Here is a 22550-nt window from a genome sequence, read left to right as displayed (position 1 = left end):
ATGTTGGAAGGTCACGTGTGAGGAAGTACAAGTACCAGAAGTTACCTGAATGATCCACAGCTGTTTTTTGTTTGTTTTTGTTTTTGTTTAGTAAAAGTTGTTCATAAGCCCCTTGTTTGTCCAGAACAGTTAAACTGCCCGCTGCTCTTCTGAAAAATTCTTCAGGTTCTCACAAATGTTTAGGTTTTTTTTTAGCATTTTTGTGTATTTGAACCTTTGCAACAATGACTGTATGATTTTGAGATCCATCTTTTCACACTAAGGACAACTGACTCATATGCAACTATTACAGAAGGTTCAAATGCTCACTGAATGCATTAAGAGACGGGGGGTGAACACTTTTTGAATTTGAAATTATGGGTAAATTGAACTTATTTTGTCTTCTGGAAAACATGTAAGTATCTTCTGTGGCTTCTGAAGGACAATATTAAATTTAAAAAATATGATATTTAGGCAAAATAAGAAAAATGTACACATCTTCATTCTGTTCAAAAGTTTACATCCCCGGCTCTTGATGCATTGTTTTTCCTTCTGCAGCATTAGTGAGTGTTTGAACCTTCTGTAATAGTTGCATATGAGTCCCTCAGTTGTCCTCAGTGTGAAAAGATGGATCTCAAAATCATACAGTCATTGTTGTAAAAGGTTTAAATATACACAAATCACAGAGCTAGTGCAAGATGAGCATTCGTGGTTAAAAAGTATATTTTTTTGTTTTTTATTTAGAAAATGGCGGATCGTTTAGCTAGATTAGACCTTATTCCTCAGCTGGGATTGTGTTGAGTCCTTTGAAGCTGCATTGAAGCTACAATTTGGACCTTCAACCCGTTGATCCCATTAAAGTCCACTATATTAAAACACTGTCATCGGCAGGCATGACATTTAGAAATGGCTGGCATTTGGCATATTTTCTCTCAACTTGTGGCACAATTTGCAATATGTTAAACAAAACACCAGCTGTTGCACCTGATGTCTTCGTCCACGCAGATGCTGAAGGAAAATGAACAGATATCCGCTTAACTGCTATGTCATGATGACCGATTTAAAATTAAGGTCTCTGACTAATAAAATGATCAAATTACCAGTGATGACTCAGAAACCAGGAGAATACAAACACATAATGTGCGTCACAGAAACATGGCTCTAAATCATTGTGGTTTCACCGGACATTTCATGCAGACAGTATTGTGAATGTGAGCAATAAGTAGGCGGATTTGGCTATTTTGTAAATAACAAATTGTGCATCTCAAGACATATTACTGTCTGGCAGCCTGAACGTAAAGCTGCTGAGTTCTTGATAAAATCAAATGACATAGTATTTTTACAGACAGCACACCTCATTTGTGCTAAGATTTTCTAAATCTATGGACAGTCACGCAGCCCACCTATAACGTCAGGACAGCCGGCAGATAGCTACCTGGCGACCTCCAGCGATAAAAACACTGAGCAGGGTTTATATTATGTATGTCTTTTATGTGATAGCTAACGTCAAGAAAGGTTGTAACTTCACCTCATCTCTCTCGCTTACACCAGAGGTGTGAGGAAGCACATCATGAAAAGGCTTCGCAGGGCCGTTAGGAGGAAACACTTTGATATGCTATACAGGATACTGTGGAACTCAGTTACTGTACTACACTCTATGTCAACTTTCATACAATGATTGTGAACTGTTGCCACAACAAGAAACTAAAATAACAAAGGACACCAAGGACAGATTTGATTTATACTGGCCGGTCAGTTCCTTCAACACTTCCGCCCGCTCACTGTTTCTTTCCCCTCACTTTCCACACTACCTTGTACAGTACTTGCATATACACCTTACATCAGATTTTCCTGTTTTGCACTTGCATTTCTCCTGTGGGGTCCAGGCATTAAGAAATTCCAAGAACTGATTAGGCTGAGAAGGATTTAGACTGGTTGTCTAAATTGGGCTGACATTACAGTAGTGTAAATATCTTCTACAGTAATATAAACTACAGCTGAGGTCAAAAGTTTACATACACCTTGCAGAATCTGCTTAATGTTAATTATTTTATCAAAAATAGAGGGATCATACAAAATGTATGTTATTTTTTTACTGACCTGAATAAGTTCACATAAAAGACGTTTACATATAGTCCACAATAGAAAATAATAGTTGAATTTATAAAACCCTTTTCAAAAGTTTACATACGCATGATTCGTAATACTGTGTTGTTACCTGAATGATCCACAGCTGTGGTTTTATTTTTGTTTAGTGATAGTTCACAAGTCCCTTGTTTGTCCTCAATCAGAAATATCCTTCAGGTCCCACAAATTCTGAGGTTTTTCAGCATTTTTGTGTATTTGAACCCTTTCCAACAACTTTATTATTTTGAGATCCATCTTTTCACACTGAGGACAGCTGAGGGACTCATATGCAGCTATTACAGAAGGTTCAAACGCTCACTGATGCTTCAGAAGGAAACACGATGCATTAAAACTTTTTGAATTTGAAAAACTGGGTAAATTTAACTAATATTGTCTTCTGGAAAACATGTAAGTATCTTCTGTAGCTTCTGAAGGGCAAAATTAAATGAACAAAATATGCTATTTAGACAAAATAGGAAAAATGTAGACATCTTCATTCCTTTCAAAAGTTTTCACTCCTGGCACTTAATGCATCTCTTTTCCTTCTGGAGCATTAGTAAGTGTAATAGTTGCAGTAGAGTCCCTCAGTTGTCCTCAGTGTGAAAAGATGAATCTCAAAATCATACTGTCATTGTTGGAAAAGGTTCAAATACACAAAAATGCTGAAAAACCAAAGAATTTGTGGGACCTGAAGGATTTTTCTGAAGAACAGCAGACAGTTTAACTGTTCATGACAAACAACAGACTCATAAACAACTATCACTAAAAAAACAGCTAAATTCAACTATTATTTACTCTTGTGGACTATATGTAAATGTCTTTTATGTGAAATATCTTATTCAGGTCTGTAATAAATAAAAAAGAACATGCATTTTGTACAATCCCTCTAATTTTGGTAAAGTAATTAACATTTAGCAAATTCTGCAAGGTGTACAGTATATAAACTTTTGGACTCAACTTTGTGCCTTGAGGTCAACATATAAAATGACTAAACTTGTCTAAAGAGTAGAGTTCAGAAAACTGACTGACACGGACAAGAGTAAATTGTTGAATGAAGTTATTATTTTTGTTTTCTTTGCGCACAAAAAGTATTCTGGTAGCTTTGAACCACTGATGTCACATGGACTGTTTTATCGATGTCCTTACCTTTCTGGGCCTTGAATGTGTCAGTTGCGTTGCTGTCTATGCAGGGTCAGAAAGCTCTTGGATTTTATTAAAAACATCTTAGTTTGTGTTCCGAAGACAAAGGTCTTATAGCTTTGAAATGACACGAGGGTGAGTAATTAATGCCAGAATTTTCCTTTTTGGATGAAACTAAATAGGGTTTATTTTGATATAATCTTCGCTTTAAGGATAAAACACTGTTTGCTGCTATTTTACAAGCCCATGGATGCCCAGTGGATGCTGACACTTGCCGACACATGCTCAATTGACAGGCCAACTGTCCAAGCATAAATGCTTAATTCATCTCCTAATTAGCAGCCCACATTAAAAACTCATAGGAGACAAAATATCGCCTAGAAAGGTCATGATGACCCATGCTTTATTCCCAAAAACTGACCAGAAAACATCTGACAAATGGTTTCTTATTCAGCTGCTGTCTTCCAGAGCCTGATCTGAGACAGATGCCCTGGCATAGACTCTAGTCGTGTGGAGCGGCCCGTGTGCCTCCGCAGCCAGCTCTGTGCAGGGGAAGCAGAGCACAATGTAAAAGGAGAGGAGGGGCAGGAAGGAAGGAAATCCTGCTCACGCTGACACAAAAGCTGAAGGAACTCACCGGCCAGAGTCCCTCGTAGCCCCCTGTGCACTCACAAACATGACACACAAGACTGCACACCAACGTAACGGGACACGGATGGCTGCAAGTGTAAAACAATTTCAGAAACACACAAAAGCTCATTGTAAAACATGTATGAAGTTCACTTTATATTCAGTTTGTCACTATGGTGGCCCCAAGGGGACCAAACCAATTGCTTCCCAGAAGCAAAACAATGCGATAAACCAATTTTTGGATGATGGGAGTTAAGAGAAAATCCCGGAGGGCCATAAACAAAATCACGTCAGACTTTTTTCCCAACCAATGTAGATTTGACTGCAATCACAGGTGATTAGACGCTTCCAGCTTTATCACGGAAACAAACAACCTCGATCGAGACCCCAACAGCAGGAAGGTCACAATTTCTCCCCACCAACGACAACTTCCTTGTTCTGAAGCACCGTCACCATGTAAATTCAGACTGAACGCTGAACCTCACCTCTAAATTCCCTCGGGGGCATAAAAAAGACTCTGTTCTCTTCCATGAATTGGACTGTCACTAGAATAGAAAAATGGCTGACACATTTTGCGCTCACGCTGTGCATTTGGAATGAGGCGACCTGCCCTGAGCCTCGGGGAGCTAGTTAAGCATACTGCTTAAACACTGCTCAGGATAAGATAAAGGAAGGCCGCCGCTGGTTATAACATCTGTCTGTGGCGCATGAGAACTCCTATGACCTTACAGTGGAAAAAGAAAGCCAAACTCATTAGTAAGATTGAAATCTTAATGATCTTCCATGTAGCAAGGGGAAAACGCAACTCTGTGTAAACAAAGTATTGGGACATAATGGATGGAACATATGCAGGAGGTGAAGGCTGTAAAGATTGGCAAGAGACAGGGACAAAAAGAGTGTTAAATTGTGAAAGAAAGCAATGCTAGCTTCTGATTGGCTGACAAAGATGGCTGAGTCAACCATGTCGGAACTCCAATTATCATCTACCCTCAGCTATTTGTAGCTGTACAAAACAAATCATTTTGCAGATTGATATTGCAAATTGGTGTGTCTTACTATATTATTTTAATCTATTATCTTAATTATGAGCATACTGGTTTGTAATGCAAACCGTTTTACTGTTTACTGCGCATTGTTGTTCTCGCCATTTCCCTATAGCGGCTAATGAACCAGAAGTCTCACCCATATACAGTCGTGGCCAAAAGTTTTGAGAATGAAACAAATATTAGCTTTCACAAAGTTTGCTGCTAAACTGCTTTTAGATCTTTGTTTCAGTTGTTTCTGTGATGTACTGAAATATAATTACAAGCACTTCATACGATAAGGCTTTTATCGACAATTACATGACATTTATGCAAAGAGTCAGTATTTGCAGTGCTGGCCCTTCTTTTTCAGGACCTCTGCAATTCGACTGGGCATGCTCTCAATCAACTTCTGGGCCAAATCCTGACTGATAGCAACCCATTCTTTCACAATCACTTCTTGGAGTTTGACAGAATTAGTGGGTTTTTGTTTGTCCACCCGCCTCTTGAGGATTGACCACAAGTTCTCAATGGGATTAAGATCTGGGGAGTTTCCAGGCCATGGACCCAAAATTTCAACGTTTTGGTCCCCGAGCCACTTAGTTATCACTTTTGCCTTATGGCACGGTGCTCAAATCGTGCTGGAAAGTGCATTGTTCTTCACCAAACTGTTGTTGGATTGTTGGAAGAAGTTGCTGTTGGAGGGTGTTTTGGTACCATTTTTTATTCATGGCTGTGTTTTTGGGCAAAATTGTGAGTGAGCCCACTCCCTTGGATGAGAAGCAACCCCACACATGAATGGTCTCAGGATGCTTTACTGTTGGCATGACACAGGTCTGATGGGTAGCACTCACCTTTTCTTCTCCGGACAAGCCTTTTTCCAGATGCCCCAAACAATTGGAAAGAGGCTTCATTGGAGAATATGACTTTGTCCTCAGCAGTCCATTCACCATATTTTTTGCAGAAGATCAATCTGTCCCTGATGTTTTTTTTTTGGAGAGAAGTGGCTTCTTTGCTGCCCTTCTTGACACCAGGCCATCTTCCAAAAGTCTTGGCCTCACTGTGCGTGCAGATGCGCTCACACCTGCCTGCTGTCATTCCTGAGCAAGCTCTGCACTGGTGGCACTCCGATCCCGCAGCTGAATCCTCTTTAGGAGACGATCCTGGCGCTTGCTGGACTTTCTTGGACGCCCTGAAGCCTTCTTAACAAGAATTGAACCTCTTTCCTTGAAGTTCTTGATGATCCTATAAATTGTTGATTTAGGTGCAATCTTAGTAGCCACAATATCCTTGCCTGTGAAGCCATTTTTATGCAACGCAATGACGGCTGCACGCGTTTCTTTGCAGGTCACCATGGTTAACAATGGAAGAACAATGATTTCAAGCATCACCCTCCTTTTAACATGTCAAGTCTGCCATTCTAACCCAATCAGCCTGACATAATGATCTCCAGCCTTGTGCTCGTCAACATTCTCACCTGAGTTAACAAGACGATTACTGAAATGATCTCAGCAGGTCCTTTAATGACAGCAATGAAATGCAGTGGAAAGTTTTTTTCGGGATTAAGTTAATTTTCATGGCAAAGAAGGACTATGCAATTCATCTGATCACTCTTCATAACATTCTGGAGTATATGCAAATTGCTATTATAAAAACTTAAGCAACAACTTTTCCAATTTCCAATATTTATGTAATTCTCAAAACTTTTGGCCACGACTGTAAACTTACTTCCATGTTGAGGAATAAGGAGAATAGATATTACACTATATCATTATCTTGAATTTCTGAGGCCACGATAATTGCATAGTGAAAAATCTGATATTTTGACAGGCCTAGTATGGAGTAACTTTTTGTGCCTTTATTGTGGATCCAAAACATTTTCATAAATAATTGCCACTTTTCCTTTTGGTTGAGTTCCAAAAGCCTACCTAATGTTTTAAATACTTAAATAAGGATTAAGTGTTTTATCCTCTTACATCCCTTATCTTTTTGCCACCTTAATAACTCACACACAGTTGGAATGCACAAGCTAATGCCATTCCAGTAGAAACAGACCAATATAAAAAGCATCTTTGATTCTTTCATTCAGCAGTGATCACTGATCACACCCTTTGAGCTAGTTTTTTATTATTATTACAAAAATTGACTTGCAAGCACACTTTTATGTGTTTGCAACATGTTTTGCAAACAAAACACATTTTCAAAGAGCAAAAAAGTTCTGAGAGACTTTTCTGAGATAAAAGTGTCAAACAAAGTTTCAGGAGCAAAACGTTTTGAGTCTTAAGTGACAAAACAAAATGAAATTTTGAGATCAAAACTTTTTGAAAGTCAACAAACAGAGCAAAAAGGTTGAGACTAAAACAAAGTCAAACAAATTCAAACAAAAAAAAAGTCAAAAACATTCTGAGACTCAGATAAAAGTGTCAAACAAAGTTTTAGGAGCAAAAAGTTTTGAGACTTAAGTGACAAAATAAAACAAAGTTTTGAGATCAAAACTTTTTGAAAGTCAACAAACAGAGCAAAAAGTTTAAGTCTAAAACAAAATCAAACAAATTCAAACAAAAAAAAGTCACATTCTGAGAAAAGTTTAACTAATGGCGGTTTTGTTTGCAAATATGTTTGCCCGTGAGAAATGGATTAAAAAAAGGGCATGATGATCAACACCCCATGTTTCCAGAGCAACAGATGGATAAACCATGCAGGATACCAAGAGGAAGAACTTGAGGATGTAGAACTGTGACCCCAAGGGATGGGGTTGCAGGGTTCACTGCCTGGCTAGGAAAAGATATAACCCCCCCTCCACCCCTCCCCTCCCCAATTCAGTGCTGGTCATGTGACACCAACAAATCAACAGGCCTCAGACTGACAATAAATAAACAGAACAAGATAAAAAGGACAACAGAGCAATTTAAGCACACCAAAAACAACATGCTAATGCAAACTCAAAATGTATGTGAACCAAAGGTTAATAATAGAATATTCTTACACCACCTTCTTAGAGATCGAATGCATCTGAAATGTGTTTTACAAGCCATTTATACTTGGTCACATGCCCTTTTAGTTTTCAGACAAGGAAAGAACTAATTGTAAATACTCAAACAGGCATTGGTTTAATTATTTAAGCCAGCCCTGTGATTAATATGTGACCCTAGACCACAAAACCAGTCATAAGGTTAAATTTTACAAAACTGAGATGTATATAGAATATGAAAGCTCAGTAAATAAGCTTTCTATTGATGTGTGGTTTGTTAGGATAGGACAATATTTGGCCGAGATACAGCTATTTGAAAATCTGGAATCTGAGGGTGCAAAAATATCAAAATCCTGAGAAAATCACCTTTAAAGTTGTCCAAATTAGGTTCTTAACAATGCATATTACTAATCAAAAATTACATTTTGATACATTTACAGTAGGAATTTTACAAAAAATCTTCATGGAACATGATCTTTACTTAATTTCCTAATGATTTTTGGCATAAAGGAAAAATCAATAATTTTGACCCATGCAATGTATTTTTGGCTATTGCTACAAACATACCCCAGCGACTTAAGACTGGTTTTGTGGTCCAGGGTCACATATGTGTTTGTGGGTAAGCTGCCCTGCTATTTTTGTTCTAATGAGTCAAACAGCAGGAATCCTACATTGTCAAGTAACTTTGAAAACTGTACCACATCATCTTCAAACAAATTTCTAAATAGACCAAGAAATGTCTACGGGGACTTTTTAAAACTTGTGTTTACCCCAAAAGCAAAATAAAAGTAATTGCAGTTTGTGGTGCAAAATCCCTTTTTGAAGTTTTATTATTAAGCATTAAAAAAGTACATTGGGTGGTCAATTCCTCTAAACCCGAAGGGGATTGCGAAAGAAAAACGCTGCAGAGGGACCACTTAATCCAGAGCTAAGACTCTAGAGAACACATTATGCACCAACATGGCTGTTTTTCTACTAAAGTAGGACATGAAAGCTTCCCTCCTGTTCGGTCCACTCCCCAAGTACTGATGATTACTACTACTTCTCATTTGATTGAGTGACATTTATCATAAACTCAAAGGTATATGCAGTAAAAGAGCATAGAAACAAGCTCAGTGTAGCACTTCTTACAGAGGATCGTCATTCTTAGTCTTCAGTTAACAAATATAAACACGATTATCCGAAACCTCCCACTATCAGATCTATATCGAGCTGTTACATAAGCCATTCTAGGGATATCTCAGAAAAGATCTTTTAAGAGACTTCCTCCGTCTCATGTGAATTGCCAGACACTGTTCTTGGCTCATCTGCTAGGCAGACACAATTGCGCAGCATGCCAAGTAACTGTCAGTTAGTGCAGCTGGTATTTTTACACTAAATACCAACTCAACAGCAACTTTTAAAAGGAAAGTTCATCCAAAAATAAAAATTCTGTCATTAATTATCATATTCAGAACACAAATTGAAATATTTTTTAATAAATTTGAGAGCTTTCTAACCCTGCAAAGACATTTTCAAGGCCCAGAAAGGTAGTAAGGACATTGTTAATATAGTCCATGTGACATTAGTGGTTCAACCGTAATGTTATGAAGCTACAAGAATATTTTTGTGCAAAAATAACTTCACGTTCATGACAGTATCACGACGCATGTCACATGGACTATTTTTAAGGATGTCTTTACTACCTTTCTGGGCCTTGAACATGTCAGTTGCGGGCGTTGCTGACTATGCAGGTTCAGAAAGCTCTCAAGACTTCCTCAAATATCTTAATTTGTGTTTCCGAAGATGAACAAAGGTCTTACGGGTTTAAAACAACATGAGGTTGAGTAATTAATGACAGAATTTTCCCTTTAAGAACAATTCCTCTCCAAGAACAAACTAACCACTAATCCGATGTAGCCAACTCTCCCCTGGATTCCAACAAGGCAACTTATCCGCCATTGTTTCCTAATTTCTTCTAACCTCTCCGGAATTCCTCCACCAGGAAATGTACTTTACAACAGAGGGCAAAGAGCCCGGGCTCTCACGTCACAGTCCCTCTCCTGGCAACACCTACAGGCCGGTTCCACCGGGGAGCCATATTGTCTAGAAGCGACCCCCTTCATCTAATTCTAACAAACACAGAATGCCCTCTGTTCAGCATGGCACTGGTCCTCTGGGCCCTCCGGGCCATGAAACACCACCCCCCAATAGCCATTGTCCTCTACCATGGTCTGTTGTTATCGTCTAACTTCAATTCTGCACAGGCTTCCTTTGACACTGCCCTTTTTTTGGTCTAGACATTGAGGAATTCTAGTGGGCATTTCTACGCAGGATGATCGGTTGAAAGCGATCAGTCACAGACCTGCAGTGGCACCCGTGGAGTCTTTGATCCTTGAGAGCATGTGGGTGATATTTACCAGTGACTTGGATTGATAAAGTTCCCTTCTTGACCTCCTAATCACACTCAGGGGTACAAAAGCAAGCTTTTATCATCAAAGGAAGTACTTTTTCACCTCTGTTAGAATGAAGAAATCATGTTTAGTGCTGGGAATAAAACTAACTTAAATGTTTGGCTGGAACAGCAAACCAATTGGGAATAATCTAGTAAACTGGCAGTGTTAAATTGAGGTGCCTGAGGTTGCAAATGAGTTTAAAATTCTCAGAACGTACAGTTGAGGTCAAAAGTTACATACACCTTGCGGAATCAGCAAAATAAGAGGGATCATACAAAATGCATGTTATTTTTTATTTAGTATTAACCTGAATATTTCACATAAATATGTTGACATACAGTCCACTAGTTGAATTTATAAAAATTGCCCCATTCAAAAGTTTACATACACTTGATTCTTAATACTGTGTTGTTACCTGAATGATCCACAGCTGTGAAAGAAAAAACCTTCAGAGTCCAACAAATTCTTTGGTTTTTCAGCATTTTTGTGTATTTGAACCCTTTCCAACAATGACTGTATTATTTTGAGATCCATCTTTTAACACTGAGGACAACTTAGGACTTATATGCAACTATTACAGAAGGTTCAAACGAAGGAAACACAATATACATTAAGAGAGAGAGGGGGTAAAAACTTTTTGAATTTGAAGATCTGGGTAAATGTAACTTATTTTGTCTTCTGGGAAACATGTAAGTATCTTTTGTAGCTTCTAAATGGCAGTGCTTAATAAAAACAAACATGATATTTAGGCAAAATAAGAAAAATGTACACATCTTCTTTCTGTTCAAAAGTTTTCATCCCCAGCTTTAAATCCATTGTTTTTCCTTTTCAAGCATCAGTGAGCATTAAAACCGTCTGTAATAGTTGCATATGAGTCCCTCAGTTGCCCTCAGCGTAAAAAGTTGTCCTCAGATTCTGCAAGGTGTGTAAACTTTTGACCTCAACTGTAGTTTCTTTAGATTCTATTCCAAATGAAAATTAGTCACTAAAAATAATGGACACGATGACAAAACTCTTCTTTTAGCGCAAAGGTTGATTGACAGATGAGTGACTACATCCAAATGTGGTCAGAGCAATCTGGCCTGGTTTATAAAATAGTCATAATTCTAGAGGTCTGTCTCCCAAATAAGATCTCCACAGGCTAATGATTTATTTAACTGAATCAAAATGGCCTGAATAGAGTGATTTCCTTTAGTTTTAATCAGTTTGAGAACCACATGTGATAGTCTCTCCAGATGGGGAATGTGAGCTTGTGAATGTGGATGAAAGGCGGGAAACACGGGTCATCGCAGCATATCAATCACAACATGGATATCAATCACAAGATCACAAGACTAGAGTAATTTCAAACTTTATAAAAGTCAATTTCATGCTCTTTGCTTTCTTCTAGCTTCAAACTTGAAACATTTCCTTATTTAAATAATCTTTCGCTTATGTGCCTGAACAATTATGCATTACACAAACAAAAAAATAATAATTTCCTTTCCATTTCCTTTCCTTCCAGTCTTCAATTCCCCTATTGGACCAAAGGGCTTACTGTATTCCGTTCCTCCAGCAGAGGCAGAAATGATATTAGTTGGTACAGTCCCACAGTGTGCCAGTCTGAGGTTTTCACTTTTAGTCCACCTGCTTTGCCTCAGTTCTTGGCTCAGACTCAAAAGCATTTACCTATTCTGCTCACTGAGCCTGAGCAAATCATGGACAGATGCATGCATCCCTGCTAGAGACATCCAGTATGAAGATTACAATTATGCATATGTTTAAATCATTTTCAGTTTAAGAAAACTCTAAATTGTATTGTAATTTTCATCTGCTCAATAGAGTTTTCAACATCTGAGATGTTTCTCCTGAGAAAACAACTCAGAAAGACTTCTCAATATCTCAGATTCGCCAAGATACCTGCGAACAAACTCAGAGAACTCAGTGTTATCAACAAATATGCTTACTGTATGTCAACATTTGTGTCGAAACATCTGAGGAAAAACTGATGATGATAGTCTCCTGAGCTATAAAACTCTGAGAGCAATGACTCTAAACATTGACTTCGTTCTTAGGGTCAACAGGAATGGACAAGCTCCAATGCAGAAACAAACAAGAAGCACAAATGAAATTGAGACAAATTACTCTATGCTTTTTCATCTTAGAGAAACAAACCAAAACTATCAGCAGGATTGACAGACATGGAACGGTCTGGGTTTTGAGGCTCACCGCAAGACCTCTGATGCTGCTCATTCACTTCAAGCATACTAAACAGACGCGTCCAGAGCAGATCGTGTCTGCAAGCGAACGACGCGACAACAAAATATAAACGCGTCTATTGATGAGACGGGAAATTTGGACTGCTGACTAGACCTGTTCAATGAAACAATTACACAAGTCTCACTTACCGAGAGAAACTCCAGCGTCCCAACATAATCCCGTTCGGTCTTCAGAAGTTCGTTCAAAACACAAACTCGCAAACGAAGCTGTTTCTCTAAATCTTTCCCACTTTCGGCTCTGTGTTCGGCTTTGCTCTCCTCAGTCATTTCGGTGGTCTTCTCGAGAGTCTTCAAGAGTTGCAAGAGGAAAGTTTAAACGAATTGACGCCGGCTGGAGGTTTGAAACATGATGGAAAAGCAGCGGACAAAATCACCAGAACGACTAAACGCAATTTAGAAACAATCTAGGAATCGGCTGCATTCAAGAGCAGCAGCATTAAAGTTCAGCACTACTCTACACGCCTGAGAAAAGTGTAGTAATGGCTTTTGGACATCAATCAAAAACTTTGCTCCATGTGACTCCCAAGACCTTCATCCTAAATCCAGCCTCCCTCCAGCATGAAAAGGACAGGAAATAAAATGGCTGGGAATTCGTGCCAGCACAGTGGGGAAATGTTGATGACATTGGGGGTAATTACAATGCAAGCCTTTCCCAGACTCCTATATTAGTTACATTACTTTGAAAAGCTGAATGGCATTAAAGAGAAGAGTTGTGTTAGTTATGTAACAACATGTAATGATGTAATGACATGGGGAGGAAAGCTTTCAAATGCTTCACAGATTATTAAAGATTTGAAAAGATTGTTTTGAACAGAAACATAACATGTAGTCCTAAAACACTACCACTAAAATTTGTTTTTACATTTGTAAGTCTCTTCAGCTCACCAAGCCTGCATTTATTTGATTTAATGCAGTAAAACAGTCAAATTTTGAAATATATTTTTGCTATTTAAAATGACATTTATTCCTGTGATCTCAAAGCTGAATTTTAGCATCATTACTCCAAATCACTGCAATATTATGATTTGCTACTCAAAAAAGTATTATTTTTATTATATTGAACTTGAAAACAGCTGAGTAGATTTTTTTCAGCTTTCTTTAAGAAAGTTCAGAAAAACAGCATTTATCTGAAATAGATTTTTTTTTTACATTATAAATGCCTTTATCATCGGTTTTTCGGTTTTGATCAATTTAAAGCATCCTTGCTAAATAGAAATATTAATTTCATAATCATCATAATGTTAGAAAAGCTTTTTATTCCAGATAAATTCTGATCTCTAATCTCTAAATTCTGATGTACCCAACTGTTTTAAATATTGATATTAATAATATAATAATAATAAATATTTCTTGAACAGCAAATCAGCATATTAGAATGATTTCTGAAGGATCATGTCACACTAAAGACTGGAGTAATGATGCTGAAAATTAAGCTTTGATCACAGGAATAAATTACATTTTAAAATATATTAAAATAGAAACAGTTATTTTAATTAGTAAAAAATATTTAACAATTTTACTGCTTTTGCTGTATTTTGGAACAAATAAATGCAGGCTTGGTGAGCAAAAGACAATAATTAAAAAAAAAATCTTACTGTTCAAAAACTTTTGACTGGTAGTGTATATTAGCTAAGACATTTCGTTTATAAGTTATTTTATAATTAGAGGGTATTTAAGGAAGATAGTAATCATGCATCAATTATGCTAATATTCAGTTACAAATGACCTAAACTCCAGACATTATTTTTAAGATAGAGTTTCCCTGCCAAACATTTGATTCTATTTCTCCTAGCTGTGCCCTTTCTGCTCAGCTCTGTAGGAAGATATTTGACTCTCAGTCAAGGAGGTCTTTGAAAATGTGGCCTGTGCTCTTGTATTCTCAGCACCGGTCTGCTTACTTCCCTCTGTGGACCGAGTGTTTGCCCTGTGCAGTGTCTGCCAAATTGAAATAGCTCAATAAAATTTGATCAGCCGAGCCAAATATTTAATATCGCCCAGTTATTGACTTACTGAGCACAGTATCCTCTGGAGGAGCTCTGCCGTGGCCAAATCAGAGAGCATCTATACAAGCCTGGGTTAAAATGTTATGACGTGAACCGAGACATGTTTAGTTTGGGAAGAGGTGAAGACAGAAGCCTCAGAGCTGAGGGAGGGAGAAGACGTGACACTTCTGTATTGCTATCAGACACTGCCCTCTAGTGTTAGACAGTAACATCTAAAAGACAAGGACTTGTATTCAAGTGCCCTTGGTCTTAATATGCAGTGGAGCTCAGCCAGGGGCGGAGTGGGGCACTAAAATCCACCAGGAAAATTCTGACCGCACCGGCTGCTGAAAAAAAAAAACAGCTAAAACCAGCATAGGCTGGTTGGCTGGTTTTAGCTGGTCATAGCTGGTCAGCAGGCTGGTTTTAGAGGGGTTTTGGCCACTTTGCCAGGCTGGTCAGGCTGGTCTTAGCTGGTCTGGCTGGGAGACCACCAGCTAAAACCACTCTAAACAGCCTGGCCAGGCTGGGAGACCAGCTAAAACCAGCTACTTCCAGCTAAGACCAGCCTGGTTATAGCTGTTTTTTCAGCAGTGATTTTAACAAAACCTTAATTTTGTGGAAAACACAGTGATCAAAATTAGAGAACAGTAACCCCTGAAGGTCGAAAGAAGATTTCAACAAAATTTTGGAGGGTTACAGCTGTCCGAGGTTGGTAGGAAATGTAGAGGCCCTTGTTTTGAATGACTTCAGCACATCTGTGGCTGCAGGACATCACTAGATTCTCACACTGCATTGATGTGATCTTGGTCCACTCTTCTTCCACTCTCTTCCATAGTTTGGTAACTGTTCTGGGTTTCTTAGCTATAACTTTGTCGCCATGGATTTTCAATCGAGCTTAGATCAGGACCCTGGCCTGACCTTTTCATTATTTCCGTGTTCTTAGCTTCAAGGAACTGCCTTATCTGTTTGGTAGTGTGAAGGGGACATCGTCTTGGCTGATTGGGAGATGCTAGCAGGGTAGGAACTGCATGTCGCTGAAGGAAGTTCTGATGAACATTTGCATTCTCCTGCCATGTGTTTGCATAGAAGACCCAACTTCTGCTGTTCTGGGTTTCTTAGCTATAACTTTGTCGCCATGGATTTCCAATCGAGCTTAGATCAGGACCCTGGCCTGACCTTTTCATTATTTCCGTGTTCTTAGCTTCAAGGAACTGCCTTATCTGTTTGGTAGTGTGAAGGGGACATCGTCTTAGCTGATTGGGAGATGCTACCCAACTTCTGCTGTAGAAAACATCCTCCAACCATGACACTTCCTCCTTCAACTTTCCCTGACTTCTTTACGCACTTGGACTTTGTTCTTTCCCCAGTTTGATGCCAAACAAAATGCTTCCCATCAGACCCAAATAGATTAAACTTGCTCTCTTTGGATAAGTTCTCCTCTCTCCGCACAACATGTGCACTTTTAGCCCGACTTCTCTTAAACATGCCGAGACAGATTCTTATGCTGTTCAGCACTGAATTGGCAAGCAATTCCAGCTGCAGTGTTGAACCCATTCCCCACTGAGAGTTTCTACATTATCTTGTCTTGTGCATTTGCCTTTCTTGGAGTCTTTTTGGGGGACTTGAATGAATTATTGTCATTGTAAACATGTAATATTTGAGAAATCACAGATTTGGAATGACCAAATTCTCTTGCACTGGCTGAAAGGGTCATCCTTTCCTTTGGTCTTCATCTGGACAACCTCCTGCCACAGGGTTTCAGTCACCTTAGATCGGCCCACCATCTTGAAATCTAAGTGAAAATTGGAGGAAAATAGGGTTTGTCATATAATTAGGGAAATTAGCACCAGGTGCCAGATTAACACCATTAACTTGGAGGTATCTGTAAGTGTTCTCTAATTTCTTTGTCAAATATGTATCCCTGGACCACAAAACCAGTCATTTTTTTAAAATTGAGATTTATACTCCATCTGAAAGCTGATAAGCTTTTACATTGATGAATAGTTCGTTAGGATATTTGGCCAAGATACAACTCAAAAATCAAGATATTGAGAAAATCGCCTTTAAAGTTGTCCAAATTAAGTTCTTAGCAATGCATATTACTAATCAAAAATTAAGGGTTTAATATATTTACGGTAGGACGTTTACTAAATATCTTCATGGAACTTTTCTTAATATCCTAACGACTTTTGGCATAAAAGAAAAATCGATAATTTTGACCCATAATGTATTTTTGGCTATTGCTACAAATATACCTGTGCTACTGGTTTTGTGGTCCAGGGTCACATATCTCAGCATACAATTATGAAAAATGCTTTAAAAAACTTTCCTTTTACTCCTGTTAGGATAACTTCAAATAGGACTAAACAGTGACTTAACTTAAAAAGTTAGGTTAGATCTGCTAGATGCCACTTAATGAAATTAAATTCAAATACTTTAAAGTGTCTAAATACATTGGAAACCTGTAAATACTGTAATTCTACGCTCATAATCAGTCCTGACCACCAGATGGCAGCTTTGTCACTCCTGTAGGATGAAGAGTGGCAGGAGGAATTGAGAGAACATCAAACCCTTATAAAACAGCTTTCAGTGAACTGCACTCACAAGCATTGATGCAACAAGCAAACAATCCCCACAAATAATGACATGCTACTACTAAATAATGTCTAAATGAAAAGGAAGGGATTTATTGATGGCTAATGGATGGAAAATCTCATTAGCTCTGTATAAAAACAACAGAAGTCAATAGAGAGCCCCCACCAAAACAGAAAAACAAATTTGTGTGTGTTCAGGCGGTCAGAAACATTAAAACATATATTTTCTACTTAATTTCATAAAAAGCGTTAAATCTGACAAAAAATAATTCTTGTCAAAGATGTATACAGGGTCCACAAATTATTATTTTTTTAAGCATTTTTGTGTATTTGAACCATTTCCAACAATGACTGTGATCCATCTTGAGGACAGCTGAGGGACTCATATGCAACTATTACAGAAGGTTCAAACTCTCACTGATGCTCCAGAAGGAAACACAATGCATTTGGGGTAAATTTCACTTGTTTTGTCTTCTAGGAAACATGTAAGTATCTACTGTGGCTTCTAAATGGCAGTACTAAATGAAAAAAAAAAAGATATTTAGGCAAAATAAGAAAAATATACACTTCATTCTGTTCAAAGGTTTACACCCCTGGCTCTTAACCCATGGTTTTTCCTTCTGTAGCATCGGTGAGCGTTTGAACCTTCTGTAATAGTTCCATATGAGTCCCTCAGTTGTCCTTAGTGTGAAAAGATGGATCTCAAAATTACACAGTCATTGTTAGAAAGGGTTCAAATACACAAAAATGCTGTAAAACTAAAGATTTTGTGGGACCTTAAGGATTTTTCTGAAGAACAACAGTCATGAACAAATATCACTAAACAACAACAATAAAAAAAACTGCTGTGGATCATTCAGGTAAGAACACAGTATTAAGAATCAAGTGTATGTAAACTTTTGAACAGGGTCATTTTTATAAATTCAAGTATTTTCTCTTGTGGACTATATGTAAACATCTCCTATGTCAAATATCTTATTCAGGTCAATACTAAATTAAAAATAACATGCATTTTGTATGATCTCTCTTATTTTGGTAAAATAATTAACATTTTGCAGATTCTACAAAGTGTGTATATATATTTACAATTTTATTATATCACATTTTCCTTTGAAAAACAGCCCTTGTTTTACATTTACCACAACCCCATCTCCAACATCTGCAAAGATCTGAAGTGGAATTTATCTGACCCATGACTGTGAAGAAAAACATTTTCAGGGCTGTGACAGATAAAGTGCTTTATAAATATGGGCATGTTTCTTCAAATTCATATTTCTCTGTCTCAGTTCACTTCACCTCACATCTTCTTCCAGTAGTCTGAGGGCAAGCATAACACACTAAACATCTTCAGTCACACAAGACTGATGACACTTCTTTAACATGAGCTCAGTAAATCTCCCTCCCTGCCTGAGAAAGAGAAGTGTGAAGTGTGATCTTTTCTACTTAGTTTATACATACCTACAAGTTGAATCTTTGAAGTTTCTCAGGCATACACCCTCAAAATCCAGTACAGGTGTCTGAGATAAAACAACACACGGTTACTATAGTTCCTGCAGGTCATAACAAATATGATCACATTCACACACGTAAACACCTTTTCACACCCTGCCTCTATGAATATTTTCATGCACCAGTATGGATTCACTTGGAGGCCAAAAACAACAGCAGGAAAGCCAGGTCTTGAACAAATATAGCTCGACTTGCTGTGCCACTGATTTCCATTTCATTGAACATGCTTGGCCTACAGTCCACAGCAGTCCAGTCCATGGAAGATTTATTTGTTTTTGTATTCTGTCTATATTTTCAAGTTTATGTAACATGCACTGAGTTATTAGATGCTGCATCACATCTTGCTGGATTTTAATAAGTTTGAAATGTTTACATCAAGACAACAACAACAGAAGAATCTTGCTATAAACCATAAAAGTTCAACTGGTTAGTTGTCAACCACACACTTTAACTGCCCCACCTGTACACCTACAGACCACGACAGCCCAGCGCAACTATACCGACTTACGTGCTTTTACATAGTACAAGGGGCATGCACATGAAGCTGGGTGCAAACTCGTGCTGGTCAGCAGGTGAAGTAGTTACAACCGAGAAACGCGTCAGTAATCCCATGAGGAGAACAGGTACATCATCAACCGCTGATCCACAAAACATCAACTTTGAACTTTATACACTTCTTTCCAGATCGCTTCAAAGGCTCATTATGATGACATATTAAAGGTATAGTTCACCCAAAAGTGAACATTTGATGTTGATCTGCTTAACCCCTAGGCATCCAAGATGTAGGTGACTTTGTTTCTTCAGTAGAACACAAACAAAGACTTTTAACTCAAACTGTTGCAGTCTGTCAGTCATATAATGGCAGTGAATGAGCACCAAATCTTTGAAAGTAAAAAAAAAACCATGCAGACAAATCCAATGAAAGTACAAAGTACAAAGCGAAGATTTGTAAAGAAAAACGTTGGATGATTTTCAATAAAAGCCAAGAGGAGACTGTTTTTTTCTTTGCTGTAAACAAAATTTGGTCCTTGTGAGACAGTTGGCTACAACTACAACAGTTGGCTGAAGCTAGGATTACGGTTTTTTAATGAATATTTGAATATGGATTTTTTTTTTCACAAATGCATTGTTTTACTTCAGAAGGCCTTTATTAACCCCCCAGAGCCGTGTGAAGCATTTACGATGGATGGATGCACTTTATTGGACATCAAAATCTCAACACCCATTCACTGCCATTATAAATCTTGACAGAGCCAGGACATTTTTTAATATTACTCTGATTGTATTTGTCTAAAATAAAAAAAGTAATGTACAGCTAGAATGGCTTGAGGGTGAGTAAATCATGGGGTAATTTTCTTTTTGGGTGAATTATCCCTGTAAGTCATTTTTCCATTATCCTGGTGACAAATAAGCAGCAACAGAATTTGCAACAACAATATGGAATATAATCACACAGGCAAACAAAATGGTTAGTGAGGTGCATATATCATTCTCTGAAACACCGGCCGAGATATAAATCAGGATGGGAATACATTATGTTATACAGAGGGTCCAAATGTGTAACATTCCGATATAGAGCCTAAGGAATTATTGTGAAATCATGTGGTGTTTTTTTCTTTTTTAACTCAGTTTTTTTCTCTGCTTTCATCTTCTGAGGTTCAGCAGCAGATAATGACAGAAGATCTGTCTCCACTAGAGCGGGAAGATCAGTAGGAGGAGTGGGAGGGACGGTTCTCTAGAAAGTAAATTGTCTTTGCCCTCCACAGGTAATTTTCTGCTGGTTTTGTCTTCCTGATCCATTTTCTTCTCAAACTAGCTCTCTCTCGAGCTTAATGGGACACAGATCTTGAGTGAGAAATGTGCAGCTCTACAACAAAGCCCAATCTCCCATAAATCAGCAGCCTGGGATGACAACTCTGTTGCTCACAACTATGATATCACCCTATTGTGGCTGTTTGAAGATGATACAAATGTGTTTTCATTTGATTCTCGCCCGTGGCTTTCAGATTTTGTGGAGACAGTGACCTTTTAGCATTTTTAGCACCAGGGATTCACTTGCTGGTTTCTATTACATAATGACTTCACACGAGCTTCACTCTGACTGAAATATATGGCCAGCATTAAAAGAATAAATAGATTTAAGGTCTCACCAAATAAATGTCTGTGGAACATGTGTGTGCCGCAGAGTAAAGGGACCAGCACAACTTACCTATGAAGATTAACCATGTACTGTATAGTAAAATTGTAGTAACTATACAATCAGTGTAGTAAACATCGCAATCAGTGTAGTATGATTCCTGAACAAATTATTTAAAAACATTTGTAGGGATTTTAGTCTGACTCACAAACAAACTTATGAGCCAGTTCGTTTTAGTGACTCAAAAATACAGCACAACCAGTGTAGTCCAATTCCTGAACGATTGACTCTTTCGAGTCTGTTCTTTTTAGTAATTCCCAAAATACAGCACATCCAGTGTAGTCCAACTCCTAAATGAATGCCTCTCATGAGCGGTTCTTTTTAGTGAATCAAAATCACAGCGCAACCAGTGTAGTCCCACTCCTAAATAAATTACTCTTTTGAGACGGTTCTTTTTATTAAATGCATTCTCAAACTGGCCACATAAAGCTGTATGAACTCTCTGCAAGTATATACTTTGGAACAAACACTGGCACCATGTTGTTAATAATCAAGTACTACTTCCAAACCTCCAGGTTTGAAGGACTTGTATAGCCTACTTAGGCTGGTTTTTACTACCACAAAGCTATAAGGGGGTTTCAAATGGTCCCTAACAGCATCTCTGCAATCAGAGCCTTCAACAAACCACCTTCAGTCTATAACCACCAGCCCTATTTATTTATTTATTTAGACTCCTTTGGTCCCCCACAAACCATGAACACGATCTGCTTTCGTTGGGAACCAACTCATGAATATGCTACTGTATCTCAACCTGTCCATGTTCCTCAAAAACACGTCAGAGCTGTTTTTCTTGAGTGCAAAACCAAACCGCTGGTCAGAAATATGATTCTGTTGGGCAACCCATGTGGGAAGCTGGTAAACGGCTATTTTTGTTATTGCTGAACGCAGGGGTTTCAGGATTCTTTTCGATGTGGTGGCTAATTGTATTCAAGCTATATTGAGGACAAAAATTATGGTGGACATCAGCAAGTAAGTGAAAGGCAAGTGTGAAAGGCAAGTGCTAATTGCTTCCTTGAACTTAGTTAGAAGATGCCATGGCTATAATAAGCTAATGTGCAGCGCGAGAATAATAGGATATTAATTTTAAGTTTCTTTAAATATTTTGGCCAAGGAATTTTCCTCCGAGGTCTTCGTTTTCCACATTGGAGGAGCTTTTCCAGGATCAGCTTTCCTGTCAGTGCCTGTCTGTGAGGGTAATTTGTTGCGCAGTAATTGGGTGTAAAACAGGTGGCGGAGTGTTGACACAGGGGGAAGCATTTGAAAAATGTGCTGCTGCCATGCAATTACAAAGCCCTGCTGGTTCAAGACCTTTAACCGCACTACAGACTGATAAATACAGAATCAAACGGAGGAATGCTGTAGCTACAATTTACAAGAGTCACCAAGAGCTTGAGGGTGATACTCCAAACAAACGCCAGTTGCTACCTCTTAAAAGCCATCTCGGGATGATAGGATAACTGAAGAAAAAAAGAATGAAATGAAACATAATTGGTCAGACTTGTACTAATATCATTCAGCCTTCAGACTCCTTGGTTGGTAGAGAGAGTTTTCACTATTTTCATCTATACCACATATTACAAAAAATTGGGAAAATATGTATTTGTTTAGTCTGGCAGATTTGGGGGAGAAAAACCCACAGACTTTCACTGAAGGACTGACCTGAGCGATACAGATGTGGGCTCTTTGCAATCACCTACCCAGCT

The 22550-nt window shown here is 38.3% G+C and overlaps 1 protein-coding gene across 1 annotated transcript in view; it reads right to left on the bottom strand.

Annotated features, from left to right (window-relative positions):
* Positions 1–13109, bottom strand: part of prex2 (phosphatidylinositol-3,4,5-trisphosphate-dependent Rac exchange factor 2) — a 157154-nt gene extending 144045 nt beyond the window's left edge. The window contains 1 exon segment of the mRNA XM_073830561.1: positions 12692–13109. Within this exon segment, the coding sequence (XP_073686662.1) occupies positions 12692–12829 (138 nt within the window). The 5' untranslated portion in view covers positions 12830–13109.
* Between the last annotated feature and the right edge of the window lie 9441 nt (positions 13110–22550).

Source organism: Garra rufa, chromosome 24 (genome assembly GCF_049309525.1).
Source record: "Garra rufa chromosome 24, GarRuf1.0, whole genome shotgun sequence".
Taxonomy (NCBI): Eukaryota; Metazoa; Chordata; class Actinopteri; order Cypriniformes; family Cyprinidae; genus Garra; species Garra rufa.
The sequence above is the reverse complement of the archived record's forward strand: the minus strand, read 5'-3'. Positions and strand labels throughout refer to the sequence as shown.